We start from the raw sequence: 12386 nt of genomic DNA, 5'->3' as shown, positions 1-12386 counted from the left end.
AAATATCATCAGTCTTATCCTCCCATCCCTATCCCATGGTAACCACAGTTTCACTCTCTATTTTGTTTTGTTTTTTCTTTCCAGTTTGACTTTTTTTAGGTTCTGCATATAAGTGAGATCATCCAGTACTTGTCTTTCTCTTTCTAATTTATCTTGCTTAATATAATGTCCTCAAGATCCATTTGTGTTTTTTTGCACATGGCCAGATATCCTCTCTTATCATGGCTGAATGATACTCCATTCTGTATATATACCACATCTTTTTTATCCATTCATCTGTTGATGGGCATTTGGGTTGTTCCATGTCTTGGCTGTTATAAATAATGCTGTGATAAACCTATTGAAATTCTGTTTTCATTTCCTGTGGGTTTATACTGAGAAGTGGAATTGCTTGATCATCTGGTAGACCTATTTTTAATTTTTCTAAGAACCTCTGTATTGTTTTCCATTCCCACCAGCAGTGTATAAGAGTTCCCTTTTCACCACATCCTCACCAGCACCTGTTGGTTTTTGTTTTCTTGATGGTGAACATTCTAACATATGAAAGTGAAAGTTGCTCAGTTGTGTCCAACTCTTTGTGACCCCATGGACTATACAGTTTATGGAATTCTCCAGGCCAGAATACTGGAGTGGGTAGGCTTTCCCTTCTCTAGGGGATCTTCCCAACCCAGGGATCGAACCCAGGTCTCCCTCATTGCAGGCAGATTCTTTACCAGCTGAGTCACATGGGAAGCCCAAGAATACTGGAGTAGGTAGCCTATCCCTTCTCCAGCAGATCTTCCTGACCTAGGAATTGAACTGGGGTCTCCTGCATTGCAGGCAGATTCTTTACCAACTGAGTTATCAGGGAAGCCCTGAAGTATCATGTGTGAAGTGGTATGTTAGTGTGATTTGTATTTGTATCTCCCTGACAATTAGTGATGTTGAGCATCTTTTCATGTGCCTATTGGCCATTTTGATATCCTTTTTGGAAAAATATGTTTTTAGTTCTTCTGCCCATTTTTTAATCAGATTATTTGGGGCTTTGTTATAAAGTTGCATTAGTTCTTTATATATTTTGGATATTAATCCCTTATCCAATTTATGTTTACAAAATTTTTCTCTAATTCTATAGACTTTAAGGCTCTTTTTTCCTTTTGCATAAGCCTTAATTATAAGTGAATTGTGACACTGGGGATTGAGAAGAGAAGGCTGAGAAGGGGCTTTTGGAGGAGAAGCTTGACACTTGGAGGATGTGTAGAACTTCACGAAATGACAGAGGGCCTTCTAGGTGGAGAAAAAATAACATGCAGAAGTTCAGAGGACAGAAACTGCAACATTTGATTTCCAGCCTTGTTTTTCTTCTTCTGTACCTGACTGATTAATTTTCCTTATGGTGAACTCATTCCTCACCCACCCACTGTCAAAAATGGACTCAAGGGTGGCTGACCTGAGGTCAAAACATGCATGATAATTTGTGCTAAAATTTCACAAGCAACCATGTGTAACCATCCAGGTGTTTTGGTAAAGATGCCTGACTCTGTGTATTTTACCCAGGTTATAAAGTCAGCTCGGGTCATGAAGAAGGCTGTGGGTCACCTTATTCCCTTCATGGAGAAAGAGAGAGAAGAAACAAAAGTGCTTACTGGCAAAATAGAAGATGAGGCAAGTCATTTTGTTGGGGCCTGTGGACCTTGTGAGGAATTGGCTCTGGATACTGTTACTGGGCTGGGGGGTAGGCACCTAAGCCATTGGGCTTGACTGTGTCATTGAAGATGAAGCATAGAAGTGAAACAACTATTTTACCAGGTATGAGAATACCCTGGGATTTTCTATAGAAAGTGGCTTTATGAAATTTTTAATAGAAACATTATTTTCCAAACAAAGCCATGAGTTCAGACAAAACCAGTTCATTCATTCATCTACCAACTATTTACAGAGCTCTTACCATGTGCCAGGTAGTGTACTCAACTCTGTAGCTAAAAAAATCAGTCCCTGCCCTTGAGATACTGTTTGTTTTTGGAAAACCTCTTACCTGAATATTCTCTGTGTGCTGGTCATGTTCTTGGCCCCACTGCTGGATTTAGTTCCCTTCTTGTAGGCTGCGCCACCGCAGTAAATCATTACGCTTTTGACCTTGTTTAGCTCCCTATGAAGCTCAGTCAGCTTTGGCCCCTAAGATTCTGAATTCTTAAATCTATCTGTGTTTGTGAATGGCTCTGACAGTAGTGTTCATAAAAATCCCACTTGCCTTCATGTCTTTTTCTTTTCTTTCTTTTTCTGTTTTTTGAGGGAGGAGATGGTGACAGAACAACAGTGTTGAAGAAGATAATCTGAGGCCTCCTGCCCAGGGCTGTTGTGGTCCTTTCCATTCTGATGGGACACATGCAGTTCACCAGAGCCTCCCTCTCCTTTTACTGCTAACATTTACTAAACATTTATCAGATAGGTTTGGGGGTTAAAAATATGATCTTCAGTGACAGGACTGTTTTGTATTTGAACTTAAACTGTTTTTGAGATGATGAAACACATGATCTGGGTTGAAGCCCCCCTCAGTGAACCACCTGGGGGGTTGCTGAGGCTTACAGCCTTCTTCGCACAGAGCACGGGTCCATCTTTGAGGGTTGCCTTGGTTGTACTGAATTGCTTTCTGTGCCAACACCTTTCTGGCTCCAGAGAACCAGGTGACCCTAAGTATGCTGAGCTGTTTGACTTCCTCTCCAGGACCCTTACCAAGGCACCGTCGTGCTGGCTACTGTTAAAGGTGACGTACACGACATAGGCAAGAACATAGTTGGAGTGGTTCTTGGCTGCAATAATTTCAGGTAAATTAGGACCCATCTTTCTTACCTGAGCCCCGTTCTTATTTAAAGTAAAAGCATGAACAGATGATTTGTATTTGGGCGGGGAGGGCAGGGTAGAGCTGTGGATGTTAGAGGTTGTTTTTAATTTCTTTTTATTCACATGTTTTTGAATTTTCTACATTGAACATACCTTTTCAAATGAAGTAATTTAGTAATTATTTAATAGTATACATTCAGTAAGGACAAAAAGAATAGAAAACAGTATTCAAGCAGTGTCAGACAACCTAGAGGCTTCTGGGGAATTGACTTCAGGCCAGAAGAGAATCCCAGGGATGGCGGAGCCTGGTGGACTGCCGTCTATGGGGTCGCACAGAGTCGGACACGACTGAAGCGACTTAGCAGCAGCAGCAGCAGCAGAGGCTCAAACATTGGGCCCCACCCCATGGCCGTATTTCCTTTTTACTTTCAATAAGCTGCCAGATTTTAAAGCCAAGATCTATTAAGACCTTGGCTAAATGGAATTTTATAAGAAGGCTTTGACCATTCTTTTTCCTTTGCTTAGAATAGAACCATGCATGCCTCTTAGTATTGATGAAGCTAGTTTTTGAATGTTGTATACAAGTATAATCCCTTTCTTACATCTCTCATTATAGTTGAATAATTATTCAGTGCCAATTTATTTCTGAGTGAGAGCTCATGACCCACAGTAAGAGCATGTTTTGCTCAGATTTCAACATATTCTTTGTAATGAAAAGCCTGATATAACTAATGTCTTCTCTGGTCCATATCCAGCCAACAGTCCTTTTGAGGCATGGACTTCTTTCCATGTGCTGTTTTCTCTATGGAGAGAAGAGACAACTGCAGCTGTGGCTTGGGCCCCCTTGGGGTTAGGGTTAGGGAGTTCCCACTGTCAGATAACCATTAACCTCTAAGCCCCCTCCCTGCTTTCAAACTGTTCATCCATATTGTGTTCAAGGCTAATTAAATGCAGCTAAGAAAGGTTGGAGATGAAGGAGCATTGGCAGAGTGGCACCTTCTTCCTCTGACTGTCTTCACAGGCACTTCTGTTTGGCTGCCTGTTCACTATCAAAAGACGTAGCATTCTCTCCTAGTCCTGGAAATAAGGAATATTGTTCTTGGAATACGTTTATTATTTTTTTAAAGATAAATATACCAGAGAGACAGTGGAGGTTGTTACAGTAAGATTTTTACCTATAGAATAAGTATTTGGATGAGGAATAAATATTTCATAAGGTGTTGGCTTCCTAAAATCTCTTGACATTTCTGCTGTTGTCTCATCTTTTCAAATCCTATGCTGTTAATTTCTATTTGCATTCATCTCAATTAGTTCAAATTAATTTCAGCTAATAAATATTTATAGATCATCTACTACATACCATGCATTGTATCAGAGACACCCAGATGATTTAGTTGATTTTTCTCCATTGAAGAACTTTACTGTTTTTTAGGCTAAAAAGCCAGGTACATATTCAATGGTGATAATAGGCCAAAAACTATTGAAAAAAGGCAATTTATAGGCAAACTCCCTAAAGCAGTTCTTGAGATATCATTGTCTGCGTTTATCCTTTTGTATTATGAAAAATGGGTAAGTAGCTGAGAGAATCATACCAGTAATGTTTCTTCCTCCAGTAAAGGCATTTTAAGAGGCCAGGGAAAACTGTGGCATTTCTCTAGGGTGCTACTAGAGCATGATGTCATCAGTGAAAGCAACTTATTAAACCCGAACACTTTCCTCCAGCACACACATCTCCTCTGGCTTGTGCACTGGAGGATCACTTACCTTTTGCTGGCTTCCTAGGTGACATAGTGGTAAAGAATCTGCCTGCCAAAACAGGAGACACAAGAGACCTGGGTACAATCCCTGTGTCAGGAAGATCCCCTGGAGTAGGAAATGGCAACCCACTCTAGTATTCTTGCTTACAGAATTCCATAAACAGAGGAGCCTGGTGGGCTACCGCCCATGGGGTTGCAAAGAGTCAGACATGACTGAGTACTCACATAATAATGGCAACTGGAGAAACATCTTCTGATGAAACTCTATTCTTTTTGTAAAAAACAGTGAATGTGCAAACCTTTTTTCTTTGGGGTCAAACACCCCTTTGGGTCTTGTGTCTCATATAACATGGACTCTTGACACTGATGGTTTTAATGTTATGATGTCAGGTAGTAGACAGATGCCCCTGAGATAGGCCTTGTGCAGTGAAATGTGTACTTTGACTACGTATCTGTGCTCCAGGCTAATGCCTGGGTGAATCACCCAGCTAGTTGAGTGAGTCTAGCAAACCATCTAGTACCAGATGCTAATGCAACTTTTTCATTCCCAGCTCTTTGTCATTGGTCAATAAATTTCATGAAATGCTAAGAGTTCTTTGTGGGGAAAAAAGAAGTAAAAAGGACTCCAAGCGATAGTTCTGTCTAGACAGAAAAAGCACTTTTTTTTATGGAGATGATGCAATAGAATTTGCAGATTTGAGAATGTGAATGCTGCTGCTGCTGCTGCTAAGTCACTTCAGTCGTGTCCGACTCTGTGCGACCCCACAGACGGCAGCCCACCAGGCTCCGCCGTCCCTGGGATTCTCCAGGCAAGAATACTGGAGTGGGTTGCCATTTCCTTCTCCAGTGCATGAAAGGGAAAAGTGAAAGTGAAGTCACTCAGTTGTGTCCGACTCTTAGCGACCCCATGGACTGTAGCCTAACAGGCTCCTCCATCCATGGGATTTTCCAGGCAAGAGTACTGGAGTGGGGTGCCATTGCCTTCTCCTGAGAATTTGAATTTGAATAGATCTGGGGAAATACCTAATATTTATTTACCACTTCACAACTTATATAGTGCTGCTTTTATATAACTGACTTTTCCTTTTTTTTCCCTTTGTATTCTTTCCCTGATTTCTTTCTTTCTATTTCTTTTTTTCCTGTCCTTCATTCTTTTTTTCTTTTTACTGTTTTGATCCTGCTTTGCCTGCCTCAATTATTGTACTTCTCATTTTACACAGCTAGCAAGTGGCAGGCCATACTCAGGGCTTCTGAATCCAAAAGTCAGGATTCTGTATTGTGTTAGTTTAGCTTTCAGTATTTATTCCAATTATAAGCAACTTTAACTGTAATGTCTAATATTAATATTCCAGTTTAATTCCTCTTTAGAAATAATTTAGAATATTTAAACATATTTTGATCAGATATTTGATTACATTAAAGTTGAATTTGGTATATTCTTTAATAATTATTATATAAAAAGACAAATGTAGACTTTTCCCTTTTAACATATGCACACTGTTTAATTGGATAAGAAAAAATAGGATGTAATAACAAAATTTAAAATTAAACATCATGCATCTAGTACTTTTTAAAATATGGATCTGGTGAAACAGATAATGAGATGTATTTTCATGTTTATCAGTGGTTCTTAATTGTCTAGGATGGGTAGGTAATAATATATGGTTAAGAAGGGAACACTTTAAAACTGTATAATGCTAGAGTTTTCAGCTAAGTGAGGAAAAGGAGTGTATTTAAGTCAAGGGAGCACTAATCCAGTCTTTCCTAGCATGTCATGGGTTCTCTTGATAATTATTTGGAGGCATTCATGTTGTGTGTGTGTGCTTTTGCAGCTTAATTGAAATAGAATTGAAGTACAACATTGTGTAAGCTTAAGGTGTAAAACATGTTGATTTGATACACTTATATGTTGCAGTATGGTTGCCACATAGTGTTAGCTAACCCATTACGTAATTACCATTTCTTATTTGTGGTAAGAACATTTAAGATATACTTTTTTAATACTCTCCAGTATAGCATGCAGTGTTGTTAACTCTGTTCAGAGTGCTGTATATTAGATCCCTAGAACTTAGTCATCTTCCAGCTGGAATTTTGTACCCTTGACCCAAATCTCCCCATTTCTCCACCCTACAGCCCCAAGTAACACCTCTTCTACTCTGTTTCTGTACATTCAGCTTTTTAGATTCCCCATATAAGCCTATCATACAGTAATTTTCTTTCACTGTTTGTCTTATCTTAGCATAATGCCTTCAGGGTCCATCCATTGTTTCAATGGAAAGATTTCTTTCTTTCTTATGGCTTATTAATGGTTTCATTGTATGCATATATCACATCTTTATCCATATCTGTTGACACACGGCTTAATGACCTGTTGGAAATCTTAGTTGGGACTGCAAACTGGTACAGTACTCCCATCTAGTGGTGGTACATGTGAATTGCAGGATCAGCAGACACTGCCACCTTTAACTTCACTTAACAGATGTGAGGCACCCTAAGAAAAATTATTTTACTTTTTAATTCTTTCTGGAGAGTAAAAGGGGCTTCATTTATTACAAGATTTATTTTCAAAATTTTATGTATTCTTAAATAGTTTTGGATGCCTTTGCTAAGGCATTTGGTGCAGCTTACTTTTTTGTCTGAATTAGAAGCCCAAAATAAATGCTTGTGTTTACAGCTCTGTTATAATCACTTTATAATGATGATTGTAAAATTTTGAAATTTCCATAGAATTCATTTTTATTTTGTTTAATCTCTCATGTGGCAAAACAAAAGACTGTGTATAAGAAGAGGCTTACAGACATGGGGTATAGCTCAGAGTGCAGAAGGGAAGTCAAGAGAAAGCCAAGGGAGATTATAGAGGCATACGGGGGAAGCAGGGAGCTGTAGTAAGGGGGAGAGAAAATGGGGAGGGGTGGTGAGAAGGATGGCGGCAGGCAGGGATGGGATTGACCCAGGCTTCAGATCCTTTCCTTCAGCCAGAGTTCCCCAGGGCCAGTTGTTCATGATTCTCGACCTTCATTGTGCTAGTCTCTACTGGATGGCCTTCTTCTTTCCTTCACCTGGCTAATACTTGCTCAAGATTCAGCCGATATTACCCTCCTGGAATCCTTCTAAAACTGTTGTCCAGGTTAGATGGCCTCTCACAGCACACTGTAAAGGCCTCCTTCCTGGTGCTTATCACACTGTATTCTAATTCAGAACTTGCCAGCAGTTTCTCAATTCACATGTGCCCAGAAACAGATTCCCTTCTTCCTCCAGGGTGTGACTGAGGACAACCCCAGTCCTAGATTGGTTGACGCTGGTGGTGAGTAGCCTCCTTCCTATATCCCAGTGCCATAAATACTATTTTCTGTGCATGGAAAACATTATAAAGTGCTCCTCTAAGCAGTGATATATTTGACTGTTTCCCAATAAAACTTCTTAAAGCAGCCTAATAAGTTGGAAGTTGAACTCGTCATACTCTAGGCCCCTAGTTCACTGTTTCCAGACCTCTTCTTAACTTCCCTAATGGCTGGTCATCTCTCTTGCTGCTTGCTCCTTCTCTGTGTTAACTCCGAAAAGGGGAGTACTTCAGGGCTTAACCCTGGGACCTCTTCTCTGTCTGTCCTCACTGCTTCTCACACTTTAATGTACCTTCTGACCACCTAGGGATCTTGATAAGTCAGATCTGATTAAAATAGCTCTGGACAGACAGGCTTAGATCATGTCATTCAGTCTCATGAATTTTTTTTTCTGTTCCTCTCCCCTGTCATCTCCTTGCCCCTTCCGCTCCTCTTCCCTCCACCCCTTCTCTCCCACTTTTGGCAATTCATTTTTCTAAATATTTTACACATGGTCTCAGGACTTCTTAACGCCATGTAATATGCCAACAAGTCCCAGGTTTTATCTCCAGCATGGATCTCTCACCTGGACTACAGGCTGATGACGAGTCTCCAGATGACTACCTGAGAGCTCCATTTAGATTTCTAAAAAAACCCTCAAACTTAATATTTTGAAAATTTAAATAATCACCCTTAAGATGCCCTCTTCTCCCTCTCTGAGCTCACTCCCTACAGCTTTCTCCTTCCTCCATTTCTATCTGACCACGAGGTCTCCTTACTTTTCCTCTAACAAAGCAAGCAGGCAAACGATGTTCCTGAAAGATAGAGTGCCTGAAACAAGAAAAAGGATTGAGAGTGAGATTTTTCTTGCCATCATACTGATGAGTTTTAATTCTTAAAATACAATATACAATGTTGAAAGCAGTCAGCTTTGAAATCCATACCTCTTTGTCTTGATGTAAAAGCAATATGCTCTTTCATTTAGTGTTATAGGCTGTATTTAGTCATAGTTCAACAAATCCAGTTACCAGGCTGTGTGCAGTGTGCTAAAGAGAAAGTAGGGGCCACCTCACCCCCGTTACAACCTTCAGTGCCCCATCATCAACCCCTGCAGTCTGTTTTCTAGTGGATTAGTGCTAACAGACCTGAAGAGAGACATCACTGATTTGAAACTGTCTATTTCTGAGGATTCTCTATGTGCTAGTTTATTTTTTTTTTTAAGATATTTAAGTAATATGATAAAAAGCTAAAAAATCCAACTTAAATATAAACAGGTATATAATGAGAAACAATGCTCCTTCCTGCCCTTGGTGTTCAACACCCACTGTTAACAGCTGCTATGATGTCAGGTAGTGGTTCTTAAGCATTGTTTTTTTTTTTTTTTAATTTAAAGTCATTTTGTCTGTTTAGTTATTTAACAATTGTTGACATTAGGAAACAAAGGAAAATGTGCACTGTAATTTTTAAAACATCTTTATAACCAGTGCTCATGATGAAATTGTCAAAATGATGGACATCCTTGATACTCTCTAAATCTAGAATAGAGGAGTAGTTTATAGAGCATTTTCCAAGGCTAAAATCCTGTTTTCTCTAAGAGCCAAGAAGCTGTCTCCTCCCTGAGTCCCAGCCTCATGGAGTCGCTCTGTCTGAGAGCGCGCTCCAGGCTTCCTCTGCCCAGTCCCACTCTCCTCAGGTGCCCACCGTGGTCTGCTCTTCCTTTGAGTTTTGCTCATCTCTCATGGTAGCTGTCCTCTCATTCATTCTCCCTCTCCTTTGACTTATGGGAGATTCCCTTCTCATCAGCTTTTCATGTACATGAGCTGATCTCTTCTTCCTTACCCTTCTTGTTGGCTTCCATATAGGGTATACTGTTCAGTAGATATTTATGGAGTGAACTTCTCTAACGTCTTTATTGGCCTCCATGGCTAAGAAGATGAGTTTTGGTGTCAGATCCTGGTTCAGATCCCAGCTCCACTACTAGTTAGCTGTCTGGCTGGACAAAATGCTTAACTTCGGGGCACATGCTTTTCTGGACCCTTCCTTATTAAAAAATGTAAAAACAAATGTTTTCAAGAATTAAAAAAAAAATATTCTTTGGTAAAACTCTACCTCAAAATCAAATTTGAAATAGGAATCAAACATCATAAAAATATTTATATTGTTTAATACAATAATCCCATTTATAATAGTCCATCCAATGTATATATTTGGATAAATACATTAAATAAATATATGAAAACAACGCCCCCCAGAAAAAAAGACACGGGCCCCATGATCATGATTCCATGTACAGTTCCTGTGAGGGTTAAACAAGATTGTTTATATAGAAGGCTTAGCATAGTGGAAATATCCCAGGTGTCCATTGACAGATGAATGAATAAACATCTGGCACATTCATACAATGAAATATTATTCAGCCTTAAAAAGGAATGAAGTTCTGACATAGGCTACAGTGGGGGAGGAACCCTACAGACATTAGGCTAAGTGAAATAAGCCAGACCCAGAAGGACAAATGATGTATGATTCCGCTTGTAGAAATATCCAGACAAGGCAAATTCATAGAGATAGAAGGCAGAGTAAAGGTTACTCGTTGCTGAGGGATTATAGAGTTTCTGTTTGGGGCAATGAAAGAGTTTTGAAATTAAATAGTAGTGAGGGTTACACAACATTCCGACTAACTAGTGACCCTCAGCTGTACACTTAAAAATGGTTAAAATGGCACGTTATGTATTATATATATTTTACCAGAGCTTGGAAAATAGTGTCCTCTACGTTTAATGGATGAATTAGATGCTCTGTGGATTGTGTCAGCGAAGGTCTTTAAAAAAGCTTAGTGTAGCCCCTGCCCATGGTCAGTTCCTGATCAACAGCAGTCATCATTGAGTTGGTTGTCAATGTTTGGTGAGCTTTTCAGTGTGATTCCAGTTTATATGAGAGCAATATTTAATGGCTAAATAAAAATGTTCCTTTAGCTTTTTTTTGATAATTAATGGGATCTCATTAATTATCTCACATCTCATTTCTGTACCCCAGAGTTATTGATTTAGGAGTCATGACTCCATGTGACAAGATACTGAAAGCTGCTCTAGACCACAAAGCAGGTACTATGCAACTGGGTTCCTGGGCATTTCAGTAAATTTTGTTCTCCCAGTGTCCGTTGGCGAAGGGTGATGCCCCCGCCCATGGAGGTTACTGGACCATGCAGACAGTCAAGTGACAGCTCCTGCCTGGAGGGTTCTGTCATTACCATTTATAATGGGGGCTAAGGGGTGAGTAGGTAACCGTGAACGAAACTCCTTTATAGTTCTGAGGAAGGGGTATGGGGACGGGCTTCTTAGAACAATTTGTATCAGATTTTATTTTTCTCTGTGTGTATTTGTTCTTATATTTCTTCTGACACGGTGACATATCCCATCTGGGAAATCATGAACTAACAGTTTCGTGGCTTTTCCCGAAATGGTGGCAAGCAGATTATTGCAACTTAAAGTTGCAAATCATATTTACTACCAAAAGCAAACAATAAATTGAAAACCCCCAATCAGAAAAGAAGTCTTAGAATTATTCATAGAAATTGGGAATTTATCTTCTGGCTTGTGGTCTTTATTACAGAGTTTGGAAAATGAATCTTCATACTTTTACTCTTTTTCTCTCATCCTCCTTTTCATTGTTCTTTTTTTCCTTTTTTTAAATAATAGATATAATTGGCCTGTCAGGACTCATCACTCCTTCCCTGGATGAAATGATTTTTGTCGCTAAGGAAATGGAGAGGCTAGCTATAAAGATCCCATTGTTGATCGGAGGAGCTACCACTTCCAGGTGAGTCATGCTAATGAGTTTCATGCCTCACTGAAATTTTCTTAGATGCTAGTGTTTAAAAACAGTGGTAAAACCTGAGGTTTTTCCTACGCATAGCGCCTTGGCTCCTTATTATATAAATACATGAACTTTCCAGTCTTCATGCCACAGGAGCCAGAATAATTTGGGGGCCTGCTGCGGGAAACTCCTCCATCAATGCCAACCCCCAAACCTGTTTTTGGATTCCTTTGGCATATAATCCTCTTTTCCTTAATCCTCTCGCCTCCCATTCAGTTCCTGAGACTTCTAATGAACGCTTAAACCTCCTGCAATCAAACTGAGTGAAGAAGATGTGTGTTTTAGCACAAAGGCATTGCTTGAACTTGAGCCCACTCTCTGTCTTGAAGCAGGTGTCTGAATAATTACAGGTTCTATTGAAGAAACTCTGACCTTGAAATGGTTGAGATAGAAAGCTGACCAAGAGAAAATGAATCAGAGGATCACTTTGGGAAGTTGTTTCTGAAAAGGAGACCTTTTGGGAACCTTTGGGTCAAATAATTTAAAAAAGAGAAAGTTCATGTTTGGTCACACGATCATTATTCATTTTGTCAGATATCTCCTGGGGTCATGATCGTAATGATATTTGGTGAGAGGTATGTTAATCAGAGGTAGTAGACTTTTTATGACACATTCT

The 12386-nt window shown here is 39.6% G+C and overlaps 1 protein-coding gene across 25 annotated transcripts in view; it reads left to right on the top strand.

Annotated features, from left to right (window-relative positions):
- The window catches only part of MTR (5-methyltetrahydrofolate-homocysteine methyltransferase), a 246445-nt gene that overhangs the window by 78892 nt on the left and 155167 nt on the right, over window positions 1-12386 (top strand). For all 25 annotated transcript variants that reach the window (XR_014076594.1, XR_014076593.1, XR_014076592.1 and 22 more), the window contains 4 exons: window positions 1537-1644; window positions 2704-2804; window positions 10931-10998; window positions 11593-11713. Coding sequence is in view for 22 of the 25 variants with exons in the window: in XM_081569313.1 (XP_081425439.1) it covers window positions 1537-1644; window positions 2704-2804; window positions 10931-10998; window positions 11593-11713 (398 nt within the window). In the remaining 3 variants the exon portion in view is untranslated. The remainder of the gene's footprint in view (window positions 1-1536; window positions 1645-2703; window positions 2805-10930; window positions 10999-11592; window positions 11714-12386) is intronic.

Source organism: Giraffa tippelskirchi, chromosome 2 (assembly GCF_054371585.1).
Source record: "Giraffa tippelskirchi isolate mGirTip1 chromosome 2, T2T-mGirTip1v1.2.pri, whole genome shotgun sequence".
Classification (NCBI taxonomy): Eukaryota; Metazoa; Chordata; class Mammalia; order Artiodactyla; family Giraffidae; genus Giraffa; species Giraffa tippelskirchi.
The sequence above is the reverse complement of the archived record's forward strand: the minus strand, read 5'-3'. Positions and strand labels throughout refer to the sequence as shown.